This window comes from Salvia splendens, chromosome 12 (genome assembly GCF_004379255.2).
Source record: "Salvia splendens isolate huo1 chromosome 12, SspV2, whole genome shotgun sequence".
Lineage (NCBI taxonomy): Eukaryota > Viridiplantae > Streptophyta > Magnoliopsida > Lamiales > Lamiaceae > Salvia > Salvia splendens.
This window is the reverse complement of record NC_056043.1, coordinates 28,172,277-28,186,129: the sequence shown is the minus strand read 5'-3', so window position 1 is coordinate 28,186,129 and position 13,853 is coordinate 28,172,277. Positions and strand designations below refer to the sequence as shown.

The following is a 13,853-nucleotide window of genomic DNA, read 5'->3' as shown; positions in this document are numbered from 1 at the left end:
ACTCTAAAAAATATTAAAATCCCAATGTAAAGGAATGCATAGACGAAATTTGCTTCATATGTAGGCTGCTAGATGCTAATCGTTACTCCTCCGTCCCATAAGAATATATATTCTTTCTTTTTTAATTCGTTCTATAGGAATATGCATTTTCTAATTTTAGAAACTATTTTCTTTCTATTCAGGTGAGACTCATTCTCTACTAACAATATTTTAATTACTTTTTCTCTCTTCCTTTCTCTTACTTTACTAATTTTGCATTAAAATCCATGCTGAATCCGAAGTGCTTATTCTTTTGAGACGAAGATAGTATTATATACCTACTAGCGGACACACCAAGAAAGAGGGGATTATCTGTTAATCCCTGAAACCAAAGATCTCAGTTTGGATCCATCGTGACACAATCATTAAAATTTTATTTATAGAAAAAGGGCGTATTCCTTCTTGGCTTAGGATGCATTGAAAGAGATGACCACTCAGTTAACATGAAAGTCATTCGTAAAACTATAAAACTACATCCCGTAAGATGAGTTCATATATGAATTTTTAATAATTATTTACAAGTTGTAATGGATACAATTCAAAGAAACCACTTACCCAAAAAATAATGTAAATATATTCACTTGTATAAAAACATATAGGAAATACCTGTGATTAAGTAAAGAGACAAAAATATCCTTAGATTGACAAATTTTACAATCAGACTTAGATTGACAAAACAAACGAATGCACAGGCCTACAGGTGAATTAACCGGCGACCAGCAAATGAAAGACACAGATTTGCCAGAAATCTGCAGATATGTGTACTTACTTCTTTCCTCTGGACTCATCGTGCGTCTCACATGTATCGTTTCCAAAGCCTCTTCCAATCTTGTCAATCAAGTGCGGCCTTGATACGTAGAGTTGACACCTTATATGCAATTTACAGCGATTCAGAAGTACCATTTTGGTCTTACTTCCTGTTCCAATTCCGTCAATTCCCTATACTCGTACCATTTCCCTCCAGCAGCACCAACTGGTAAAGGAGGCCGCACAAAAACCTCCACGGGCTTAGGAACATGGACTGCTAACACTATCTCACCACCAGTTTCGCCTCCATCTGACACGGGTGATGGGCCAAATGGTTCAACAGTTATCCACCCGAGCCCGGATATAGCTACATCACAGGCAGGTCTAGGAAGGGCGACAGAGAAGATCAGAGAGAAGAAAATCTTTAGCAATCACAAAGAAACTTGGGACTATATCAAGAATCTATGGCTTTAGAAGGATTCGCCTACCTCTCGACATCATGGTATTTTAACTGCAACTCACGTTTCACTTCAAGACCCATCCAGCTGTCTGCCTTCTGTTTTTCAGTTGGAGGAGTCAAGAGGACCCCAACTTCTTTCTGCAATTCACACACAAGGTTTAGTATACCTCCACTGAAGCTAATCACTACTGAATGAAGTAGAGATCGAGATGCACATCAATGCCTGTGGCATAGAATTGCAATAGAATGATGAAAAGGGGGAAGGTGATCTTATGCAGTGTTATAGCAATCTGACCTGGTAAAATTCATCAGCTTTTTCAGTAGGTACAACATGAAGTTGAAGTGCCTTAGGTCCAAAAAACGTCAAAAGGGTTTCTGGGAGAGCCTGCCATAGTACTAGTCAGTACAAAAAGATACACATTTAGGAATATGATCTTACTTGCATAAGAAAGAGTTATATGATCAAACACCTTAATGATGTCAATTCGGACAAGACCTCCCCAAAAGATTGAGAAACCAACCAATCCACTTGATCTGATTTGCTCCATTAATGGGCCATCTAACATCAGAGAATTGTTCTGTTTTACACCACAAGCGAAGGGGGGAAGTAAGTTCAACAGAAGTAGTAGTCTAGTCAACAAGATTGAGAAAGAAACGTACAGGAAACGTTTGCCCCCGGAGTCGACTTTGGGGTGCAAGAACAGGAAGATCCTCTGAATGAATCACAGCAGCTAGCCTATGGTGAAGATGAACTCCAGGTGTATCATATAAGTTCTACAGCAAAATGGGGCAGCACTTAGATAATAAAACAGTGATGCAACATCACCACTACTGATTTTTATAGTAGCTACCATTATTTATTTATTTTTAAAAACCCTATTTCATGTTCTCGAAATTCTGCTGTAAGATAGGTACCACATTTCATATAATGTGAATAGTGTTAAAAAACAAAATGACTAAGAATTGAGAAAGTCTACTAGCGATCAAAGCATGGGGATTTAATTATATTGATAAAGACAAAGGTTGTGTGAGGTCTTGAAGAAAATTGGCTTGATTGTGAGTAACTTGGGACGCACTAATTATCTGACATAGTCATTATCATAACAAACTGCTTTTGATACACGGATATAGAAAATAGAAGGTGAGAATAAGATCACTGCCCATTTGGAGACTTAGGTTGGATAGTACTTACCCCTCCATTTGGGAAGGCTTCAATTCGAATTGGACCTAAAGTAGTTCCAGGAACAGCAGATTGAATTGGTTTATATCTTCTCGCAGAAGCAGCTACTGGATCATTATATGATAACAGTTCTATGACACGAGAAACTCCAAATTAGTAATTAATAATATTATAATGACAAAGAGAGGATATCTAAACATAATTTCTATAAAAGGTCAAAAATGTGAAAGAGGAAAGACTGAGAAAGTGAGAATTAGTTAGCAACTTGCATGGCAACCCAGAACATGAAAGGATGTGTCAAAGCGTTCTTCTATTTTCTCTACACAACTCAACAGTTTTGAAATACTGAAGGATGTAGGAAAAGACAAAACGCTGATGATTTAGCCACAAGCAAGGTGAAACTGCATCACTAAGACTAACCAAGAAAAGTTGAGGTTCGTTAACATTGAAAATATACCCGCCTAATGATAATGTTTTTGCTATGAGACTCAAGGTATGATTGATCTCTGGGACAATATATTTTTGTGCAAATTTTAGTAAACATATCAATCAGAGGAGAGACTGAACAAGCACAATAATGAAACAAAGCATGCACGACTGCATAATCAAAGGTTCTCAGGACCCATACATGAATTCTGTAATAAAAGAATATGTAAGGAGATCAAAACAGCATAAGCTTACTTAATAATGCATTAATGAAAGCCGACTTCCCAACATTAGCTGAACCCTGTTAGATTAATGAAGTATTACATAAGCAGATTCACGTGGTCTCTGAGCAGAAAATGAACATAAGGGATACATGCTGCACTTAACCCGGACAACTGAATAGACTTACCAATATGTAGACATCCCTTCCCTGCAATGATAAATCCAGTGTCAAAGTATTTATCGTATTAAGAAGCATTAAGGTGTACGAGATTCTTAATGATTATTCAAAAGGAGACATACATCTATGAACTAAGAAACAACAGAACAATCAGTCCATGAAACACAAGGTGGGTTTACCTTATCCTAAAAGCACATTTAAGTGACTGGTCAATCCCAACTGGAAGAATTATGCCTACAAATGCACATGCATACTTCAATATAATATCTATAGGGGATATTCTCAACATATTCATCCAACCGATATACCCATATTGATGATGTATGGGATCTTATAGAGAGCAGTTCAAATATTTACAAAAATAATTAAAAACAGTGTAACTATTCAAATCCAGATTAACAGTGTGTTCTTTTCATAACATGCAAAGGCATAACAGAAATGCATGCTATTTAATTGGTTATATGTGATATAAGCATTTCAAAGCATGATTTTCAAGGCAGCCAATCAAGTAAAACAAAAAAATAAATAACGGAAGCCTTGGTTGGCCACTGACCTTCTTCTCTTTCTGAATTTCTGAGATCACTCCAGCAACGCCCACCAATGACTTTGAACTTGTCAAGTGTACACTCAGTACGCTGCAGGATAGCATTTTTTTTCATAACGATTAGCAGCCGATCTATGAGGAAACTACAGGAAGGTAATCATGACATGTTGGGCATTCAAGAATAATTACTCCTCCGGAATAAATTAAACATAGCCCCTAAATCAAATTTAGCAATCAGGATGTGCCCAAGAGAAGCAGCCCATTCAGGCATTATCAATATTGTTTCACGAAGCCATTGTTGCTGGCCATCACAATATTTTCCACTTAAAATAGATCAAAGGAGGAGCATAAGGTGTCACTGCATAAAGGAAAATAAGCAAAATGGCAAAGCATAGCTCGCTCATCTTTAAATAACAATCTAGCTAATGTAATACAACTCACTTCAATTTCTTCTTCATTGTTGCCTCCACAACCCAATCACCAACACAATTCAAATCAGTTCCCTTTGGAAGAAGATCAACCTAAAACAATCAAGGACAAAAGTTCATAGCTATTTTTAAAACATTCAAAACAGTGCAATACAAACACACTCAAGGAAGCAAAAACTAGCTACAGAAGGTACCTTTGTCACAACAAGTATTATAGGATTCGCACCAACATGATCACGCACACGAGCCAAGAAGCTGCCGTTGAAGTCCACTATATCAACCTACGTACAATTACCCCCAAATTCCCCAATTAGATAGATATTTACAAACACGCAACCTCAATCTATAAAAGACACCACAAATACAAAACAATTACCAATTTCACAATGAGCGTTTTCTCGTGTCGCAAATGTGAAAGCTTCTCCCGAAGCTCCTCCGCAGTGACAAACTGTTTCCCACCGGGATAACCTCCATTGCCACCAACTGCGGTGATCATATGCCCGTGCGACAAAAGCCGGCATCTCCCGCATATCACTGTTCGCAGCTGCCTATGTTTCTTTTTCTGTAAATGCGTAATATAACACATAAACGCTCAATCAAACCATAAATTCAGGCCAGGGTTTTCCCACGACGCTATAACTCACCAAATTATACGTCTCAGGCTCGATGTAACCCGGAGCATCAGGTTCGGATTTCTGCAAAGGTGCGCCGCAGCCATAACAGCTAGGGCCACTAGAGGAAGGTAATTTCGCTGCCTTATCTAAATTCTTCTTCTTCTCCTTCTTCTTATTCTTCTTAATTTCAGCGAGAACAGCGGAGGAAGCGGCTGAAGAGTGGTGTGTTTGGAGGAATAGGTCGCCTCTGGTTGGGGCGGCGGCTCCGGAGCCGTCGAGTTCGGGCGCTGACAGCGGGTAATCGACGGCGTCGGTTTGGGTTGATTTGCAAATGATTGGAGGAGGTAGTGCGCGGGAGTGAAATTTGGGATGGAGGAGGAATAAGTTACAGTTTTGGATGGGATTGGGAGTAGAGAATGAGGAGAGGGAAGAGAGAGAGGAGATGGGTTTGGTGGCCAACGCCATTGATGTATACTGTGATAAGAGTAGCGAAATGCGTTAAAAGACGATAGGCGTCTCGATATTTTGAGAGTTGCTGAAATACCATCACGCTTTTGAGAAAAAACGTTGTACACACCGTTTTTCGTGAAGCAGTTACTCGAAGCCTTCTTTTATTCATTGAAGAAGAATAATTATCTAAAACAATTTCTTAAAATATAATCAAATAATTAAGTTAGAGAATATATAGTTGAAAAATACATCTCATACGGCCAAATATTAGCTTGAAGATATACCGGTGACAATTTATGAAAATATGATTAATATCATTCACAGTTTAGGGTAATGTCAAGATTGAAAATTATTTCAAGACTAAAAATCTCAGATTCGAGTTAGCTGGGCATACAGACGGATCCAGAGATTTTACTTGGGGATCCAAATCACATGACATAAGAAAAATGAAATATCCAAAGAAAATAACACTAGTAAAATAGACATTAAAAAACAAGAGCTTGAATGATTAAATAAATGCAATACCTAAAACCAAATGATTTTGCAACCTAATTCTAGACCAACTGTGCTAATGATAAGATACATAAATTTAGAATACTAAATATACATAGGTAGTTGATCAAATTGTTGGGGGTCTCAATGAACCCCATTCGCATATGTGCGATGCAACCTTTAAATTTCTGTCCGTTTATTAATTAAAAAAATCTAAGTTACTCTTGAAAAATAAGCACGCAATATCTGAATTATTTTGGAGTAGCTACTTACCTATTATGCTTGGTTTATATTATTAAACAAATATTTTACATTAAGCCACATGATGTAAAATTTGAGGAGAATTAGTCACCTAGTTTCAGTTTTTATTGTTAAATGTGAGCCTATATTTAATTTCAACGCAAATAAATAATAAGAACCAGAAAAACTAAAAGAAATAATTTTCAGAAAAAGGGAATGGGAGAAGACGACTGCGCCAAGACAACTGCTAATGACGTGACGATATGTGGACGAGTGTCTGAAATGGTTGGAAAGAAGCCATACACCGGCAACAATTTGCCTCTAATTTAGGCTTGTTGGCAGCTACTCATCAGTTAAGAGAGGTTGTGATAGGAAAAAATATTTATTTTAATAAAATAAAACTGTTTTGCAGAAATACAAACTACTATGTTGTTTAATTGGCTAGACACTTTGCACACCCAATCCTTTTTCCAGTTAGTACATCAAACATGATCTCCAGATAAAGAATTGTTTCCTTTGATTTGTACTTTTCCACCACATCAAAAAGTTTACATGATTTCACTAAAATTGTTTTTCCAGATACAACAACCTTCAAAGCATTCAGCTCTTTGATTTACTTTTCCTCCACTTCAAGAGTTGATGAGCAACCTGTAATAAACAAATTAGGTGTATAGTTTATAACCACAAAAATTCCAAAATTTGCCAAACAAAGAACTTTAAGTCACTGCAGAAGATGCCAATTGTTTGTTTGCTTGTTTCCTTTTCCCAGCATATAAAGAATCAGATTCTGAAATCAATTTGTGAGCAAGTTAGATTAAAAAAGAGTCCATTGTTTCAACAAAATCTAGGAATTAAAAGAGTCCGAGTGGTGAAACATGCAACTTTGTATCACAGGGACAACACATAAAAAATCTAAGAATTGAGTACAGATTGTAGTGATTTAGAATACTGACTTATTGAAATTGGAGTACCTATCAACAACAGCAATGCCCTATCGCGACACTACGTCAAACTGCTAACTAAAGAAACCTCAGACCTGTAACTCTCCTATCATACTTCACCTCATCACTAATTGGCAGTACATTAAAACAAACTTACTAAACGGAGTAATTATTAATAACACTTTAGGTGTTATAAGAACTAAATTTGTCTCGCAAAAAAGAAAAAGCGAAGAATACAATAAACAGAACTTGCATAGAAGAAATAGACTTGCATATAATACAAGAACGAACTGATATTAGTCAAATTGAAGCACCAACTGATGATTTACCTCAACTACAAATTAAACTTAGAAGCACACAGAATCCGACCACCATGAATAGGAGCTTCAAGTTGGAATCCACTTGCTGTTCCTGGTTTTGATGATGAGGGAATCCCGGAGCATGTGCACCACGGAACGTATTATGATACCCGTATGGGAAACCATGGCCAGCTCCATACATGTTGGGATTTGGGAATCCATTCACTTGAATGTTAAAGATTGACGGCAATAGTCCCCCAAGTGCTGCAGATAATGTGAAGCCTCCAAACCTAGCACTCACAGGCGCAAAATCACCAAAGGGGCCAAAGCCTCCCATAAATCCATATCCTTGGTGAGCAAACGCATTGGCATTAGCATTAGCATGTGGTTCAGGTTGAGGAGCTGTTTCGGGCCTTTGACCAGTGGGGCGATGTGGAATCTCCATTCCGGGAATTGACTTAGAGCGAGGGTCGGTAGAATTCTTTCCACGGCCGTATAGGGGAACCAGCTTCTCCTCTTCAATGAGAGCCTTACAAACAGGGCACTCGTGCGAATGAGAGTGGATGTGAATCCATTTGTAGAGGCAAGGCCAGCAGAAGAGATGACCACAGAGAGTAACTATAGGGTCTTGAGCCAAATCGAAGCAAATATTACACTCAAAATCTCCAGCATCAGTGTTGTTATTGCTACTGCTTGCAAACGAAGGGCTTGGGGGTTGCCTATTCATCGATTCCCCAAACCCACCCTCCATTTTTTGACCTCAAAACACCAAACTGCCTATCAAACTACCAACATATAATTATAACCCCACAATCACATAGCTTGAAAATTACATATACTAGTGTAAATCCGATGGATAAATAGAGAAGATAAAAGGTAAATTCAGTGAACAAATCAAAGCTATAACCTACCAAAACGCAAATTCTAATCCAGATTTCACAAATTCGTGATCTAAGTTTCAATAATTTTACACAATTACTGGGTCTTGAAATCTAAAACCCCCAATATGGATGAAATTTGTAATGGTAAAACTTATCAGATCAAGCACAAGCAAATCAGAGAGAGGGAGAGAGTGATAGAAACCTTAATCGAGGAGGAGAGAGTCCCACGCCGACGGATTCAATAGAAGATGTTCGAATAGAATCGAAAATCTTGTTTTGGGGGAAAAGGAATACAGGTGAAATTGCAGGAACCAAGTAGCGAGATCCTATTGGATGGAGCCGCGGAATTGACTCTGTGTTGGAGTTTTGATTTGACTGACGTTGTAAGTCCAACTTTTATGCTTATATAGGTATCCCTCAGTAGAGTCCTATTCTGATTTGGATTAAGTTTTGAGAAAAATAAAAATGATAATTTGAATAAGTGAGTGAAATATGAATTTTATTTATATAGTTCTACGTTAGTTTTAAAATAAAATATAAATTGAATAAGATAGTACTTACCATTTATAAAGTAAAATAGAACTCTTATTGTGGGACAGACGGAAATAGCAAAATAAGACTCTTATTGTAGAACGGAGGGGATAATGTTTTATCAATTAATGAAAATTCAATTACATTAAGTGTTATTTGGTAGACATGTAAAATTAACACAAGATAATTAATTAAGATGAGTTTTAAAATAAAGATATGTTATCTCACTTTTTTGCTGTTACATAATTCACCTTTTTTGAATTAATTCGCTTTGGGTCTTAGCAGACCGAGATGAGCTTTGATGGCCTAACATGACCTTATTTTTATCTACCAAATAACTCATATATCTTGACCTTATCTAGATTACCTAACAAGCACTAACAAGTGGTGATGATCAAATGTTGAGTTACTAAATAAGTACCGTCTTTATCCCATAAAAGATGTCTTACTTTCCTTTTTAGTTTGTTCCATTAAAGATATCACATTTTCATTTTTAGAAAAAGTTATTTCTCACAATAATATAAATATTATATTTTCTCTTTCCGCCTAATTAATCTGTTAGACAATCTAGTGTATGATTAAAATGACATAGTGGATAATATTTCCCATCCTAAGAGTGTCCACTATAAGGCGGACACTCCAATAGCCGCTCCTTTTTTGTCCACAACCCCAATTTTTTGTCCACAGCCCTAAAAATTTGTTCCTGCCACTATAGTGGACACTTCCAATAGCCCCAAGCTTTTTTTCATTTATGTTAATTCAATTATAATTAAATTTATCAGACTATACGTACTTAGAAAGAAACGGCTATACGTGAAGACATTAAAATTAGACACTAAATTTTTGTCGTATTAAAGTACATGAAAAATTATACAACAAAAATTTAATCTATTGAAAATCACAAAGGTGTTCACACTGCGCCGCCTCCCCTACGTGCCCAAACTTCTTCAATCAAATCGGCCTGGAGTGTGGTATGTGCTGTGGTCCTGCGCATATGAGTGAAACGTTGGATCAAATATTCAATGCTCCGTGGTACGCCCATCTGGATCGGCGCGGAGGTAACACTGTGACTTGTACTTGCGCCATCTTCCGGTGCCCAGTGCTCTACCGCAAATCCTTCCTCTTCTATTATCATATTCTGCAATATGATACATGCTAACATAATATTCGCGACATCGTCTTCGTGCCAAACTGGTGTCGGGCACCGTATAATGGCCCACCGTGATTGGAGGACACCAAAAGCCCGCTCTACATCCTTCCTAGCACTCTCTTGTTTGCGCGCAAAATATTGTTTCTTCGGTCCAACCCGTTGGCGAATTGTCTTGACGAATACGGCCAACCGAGGATATATCCCATCTGCCAAATAGTATCCCCTACTGTACTGCGTGCCGTTGGCAACGAAGCTGATTTCTGGACCCTCCCCCCGGCACTCATCATTGAAGAGCGGCGATGACTAAAGAACGTTGATGTCATTGTTCGAACCTGCCACACCGAAATACGCATGCCAGATCCGCAAACGGTAGTCAGCAACGGCTTCCAGAATCATCGATGGATGTTTGCTTTTGAATCCAGTTGTGAACTGGCCTTTCCAGGCCACCGGACAGTTCCTCCACTCCCAATGCATGCAATCGATGCTTCCTAACATTCCTGGGAACCCGTGGATCGAACCGTGCATATCTAGCAGTCTCTGACACTCATCAGAGGTGGGCTTTCGTAGGAACTCCCTACCGAATATTTCCCGGATCCCCTTACAAAACTGCCTTAGCACCGTTAGGCTAGTCGTCTCACCCATCTGTAGGTATTCATCGAACATATCGGCTGGTCCGGCGTAGGCAAGCTGCCGGATTGCAGCGGTGCACTTCTGATGCGTAGACAGCCCGATCCGGCCAGCGCAATCACGCCGGAGGGTGAAGCAACGGTAATGGTCCGCCAAATTCGTCGCTATATGGTTGAAGAGCCGTTGCGACATTCTGAATCGCCGGCGGAAAATCTCGGGTGGATAACGGGGGTTATCCATAAAGTAGTCCGCCATTAGACGCTGGTGCGCTCCGCTATGGTCTCGTTGGATGGTCCGCCGATGAGTAATCACCCGAGGGATCGCCGCATCCTCCTGGGAGGCCTGGTGTTGCACCTCTTGAATAAGAGAATTCCACACGTCATTCCACAAATTATCCATTTCAGTCCACAAATTCTAGTGAGAGAAAGTTTTAGTGATGAAGAGTTGGAATGGTGTGAATAATAAATAGAATGAGGTGTATTTATAGGTGAATTAAATTGAATTAAAAAAAATCGCCCCGGACCGGCGCGCCGGGCACCGCCCCACTATAGGCCGGCCGGCCTATTCGCCGCGTCCACCCCGGCTCGGCGCGTCCTCGCCCCGAAAATTTCGTCCGCCTCGAGGCGGATGTTCTCCCCACTATAGATAGCCCCGAGATCGCCCCGATCGGGGCTATAGCCGCGTCTGGCTTATAGTGGACACCCTAATAGTATCACTTTCCTAAAAAGTTTTGTATTGTTTTAGATATATACTCCCTCCGTCAAGAATATATGCACTCTTTCCTTTTTAATTCGTCCCGTAAAAATACGCAATTTCTAATTTTAGAAAGTCTTTTATCTCTAATGAGGTGGGACCCATTCTCCACTAACAATACTTTAATTACTTTTTCTCTCTACCTCTTACTTTACCTGTTATACATTAAAATCTGTGTCAAATCCAAAGTGCATATTCTTTGGGGATAGACTCATTCTCTACTAAGAATACTTTAATTACCTTTTCTCTTTACCTCTCTCTTACTTTACCAATTATACATTAAAATCCGTACTGAATCCAAAGTGCATATTCTTTGGGGACGGAGGGATTCCTAATAAGGAATAATATAATAATATGAAACGTTAACTATCATGTTACTATAATAATGTAGTAACCATATTTGAAGGTGAATCCGAAAAGAAATGTGCTTAACCCTATTTGAAGGCGGATGGTGCTGTTTGAGGGCAGTAAGGTGTTGCCGGCGTACGAGGTGGGATGGGAAAGGGATGAGTTTTTTGAGGCATTGGATCTCATGATTTTCTCGGCTACCGGTGGGTACTATTATGAGGAGAGGACTCGACAGTTTTTGCTCTCTAATCCTACTACTTTCTTATCAATGGATCTTTATTTTTTTCTTATATAAATCAACCAAATTAGCTCAAAATATAGGAATTGTCCAAGTTTTAAATCTACTCCATCCATATAAGAAGTTACTATCTTTCTTATCTGTTACATGGGCTGCCTAAGAAGTTAGTACTATAACATAGGCCCTTTAAAAGAAAGCCCAATTAATACAGTACAATAATTGCATTTATAACCCAAATTATACAGTGCATAATTTGAAGAATGTGGCATATTAATAATTAATTAAAACTAATGTGTTTATTTTTTAGTTTGAAGTTATGTGTATAAAATTTTTGTACTTATAATTACTAATAGTAGGATTAGGATGAATAAGTCAATCACGTAACGATTGAGTTATTTTTGTTAGTTAAATATTTTTAAAAAAATTCGTAAATGGAGTAGTTCAATTTTTTCAATAAAATAAGACAAGCTTTTGTGGAGTACTATTCTAGTATCTTTATAGATAGAAAATTGATTTGCTGATCGATTTAATTTGAGTGTTTATGAGTGACATGGAGTATTTTCTCTCTTTTTTGACACGTATTTCTCAATAATATCTGCATATGTATTTTTCAATTTATTATTGAGAAATACGTGTTAGGAGAGAGAGAAAATATATCAGTCGCTCACAATAGCTCAAATTAAGTCGCTCAGCATATCAATTTATTTATTCCAGATTAAATGCAGTTTTCAGATAGAGGAATTAAGATGCAACAAAATTTTTAGATCCACATATTCCAATTGAAGTAATGCGAGCAGATTTGTAGAAGAGGTTGACATGATGAGCAAATATAATTAAGGCTTCTTGTTATTGTTGAGTTGAAGCTGAAAAGAGAACGGCGAGCTCAAGCCAACAACAGCGGCAACGGTTATCTAATGGGCAGTTTGAAAGACAGCTTCAAAATGAAATCTCCTCTTAGAACTAAATTGGACTAAATTGGTAAGTGTCATAAACTAGTCAAGCCTTTCTTCTACGAACCAACACTGTAGTGAAAGAAGTGTCCATTAACACTATTCACATTCATCAATACACAATAACTTGATGTAACATTCTCAAACACAACAGTAAACTCAACCCTAGCCAAATCAGATCAAACATTTTCCCACAAACATACACTGTAATATTAGAAGTGCCATCAACATTATTCACATTTACTATAAAGCAAGATTAGAGCTAAAACCAGTGAGCTCAAAAGTCAAATCTCCCCTTAGATAATAAAATCAGTGACCTCATTCACAATTGATGATATGCGAGGCTTATTGCATCGCATATCACAATGGATTCAAGTGGAATAATGCTTGATAACTTCACAGACTTCAACAATTGAGACATTTCTCAACTCCCTAGATGATTCTATGTGTAAACATTGAAGAGAAGGGCAATTGGAGACCAAAAATTCAAAGTCTTGACCCCCACATAAATACAAATCATTAAGGCAGTCAAGACCATTCGTATTTGGAAGTCTAAGAAACGGACCCTTATGGAGATGTTGATGGAGACCGACTACATGAATTGATTCAGCTTTCTTTGTTATGACAAACTCAAAACATCTCTCAAAATAGCCGCCTTTGTCACCTTACATTTGTATAAATTTGACGTCAAGACATGATCCAACATTTTCTCTTCCAAACCACACACGTCCACTCTATACATTTTTATTCGAGTGGCTCTATTTGAATTCACAACACGATCGATCATACTTAGGTAATTTCAAAATTTTGACAAACTAGTAAACGTATTTCTAAGATTAAGTTTTGGAAAATTGAGACAATTGGCATAGTAATGGAGATGTCGCCATGCATCTTGTTGACAGTATGCTAGTCGAAGTAGCTTCTTGGACGTTCAGCAAAGAGATTATAGATATCAAAATATCACACGGCAAGTTGCTAATTCTATCTTCACGTACAATCTACAATATTTCAGATATTATAATTACTCTACACAATTAAAAGAAATAGAAAAAGAGACTAGGCATATGTATAGATCTTCATGGAAAAACATACCTTGTGTGCACTTGGTCGACTAC

At 37.9% G+C, this 13,853-nt stretch overlaps 2 protein-coding genes across 4 annotated transcripts; both read right to left on the bottom strand.

Annotated features, from left to right (window-relative positions):
* Positions 1-590: 590 nt before the first annotated feature.
* Positions 591-5,328, bottom strand: LOC121756935 (putative nitric oxide synthase). Its single transcript, XM_042152377.1, has 13 exons — positions 4,869-5,328; positions 4,601-4,786; positions 4,419-4,505; positions 4,238-4,317; positions 3,806-3,887; positions 3,262-3,282; positions 3,108-3,153; positions 2,439-2,557; positions 1,907-2,020; positions 1,717-1,824; positions 1,542-1,631; positions 1,275-1,384; positions 591-1,170 (listed from the first exon to the last, which is right to left on the bottom strand). Exons 1-13 carry the CDS (start codon positions 5,301-5,303, stop codon positions 930-932), a joined length of 1,719 nt encoding a protein of 572 aa, XP_042008311.1. The 5' UTR covers positions 5,304-5,328; the 3' UTR covers positions 591-929.
* A 1,058-nt stretch (positions 5,329-6,386) lies between these two features.
* Positions 6,387-8,505, bottom strand: LOC121758977 (E3 ubiquitin-protein ligase RNF185-like). 3 transcript variants are annotated; one of them, XM_042154454.1, is made up of 3 exons: positions 8,344-8,505; positions 7,291-8,045; positions 6,387-6,668 (listed from the first exon to the last, which is right to left on the bottom strand). In XM_042154454.1, the coding sequence occupies exon 2, from the start codon at positions 8,009-8,011 to the stop codon at positions 7,292-7,294; it is 720 nt and encodes a 239-aa protein (XP_042010388.1). In that variant the 5' UTR covers positions 8,012-8,045; positions 8,344-8,505; the 3' UTR covers positions 6,387-6,668; position 7,291. The 3 variants fall into 3 exon arrangements, with proteins under 3 accessions (XP_042010388.1, XP_042010389.1, XP_042010390.1); XM_042154455.1 differs by having other exon boundaries at positions 7,291-8,037; XM_042154456.1 differs by having other exon boundaries at positions 7,291-8,019.
* Between the last annotated feature and the right edge of the window lie 5,348 nt (positions 8,506-13,853).

Bases quoted from the DNA above. Each gene is read 5' to 3' on its own strand.
- LOC121758977 (XM_042154454.1), bottom strand. From the start codon at position 8,011: ATGGAGGGTGGGTTTGGGGAATCGATGAATAGGCAACCCCCAAGCCCT.
- LOC121756935 (XM_042152377.1), bottom strand. From the start codon at position 5,303: ATGGCGTTGGCCACCAAACCCATCTCCTCTCTCTCTTCCCTCTCCTCA. The intron at 3,283-3,805 runs GTCAGTGGCCAA...TTATCATTGCAG, and splicing joins AAATTCAGAAAGAGAAGAAG to GGAAGGGATGTCTACATATT. The intron at 3,154-3,261 runs GTAAGTCTATTC...TTAATCTAACAG, and splicing joins GAAGGGATGTCTACATATTG to GGTTCAGCTAATGTTGGGAA.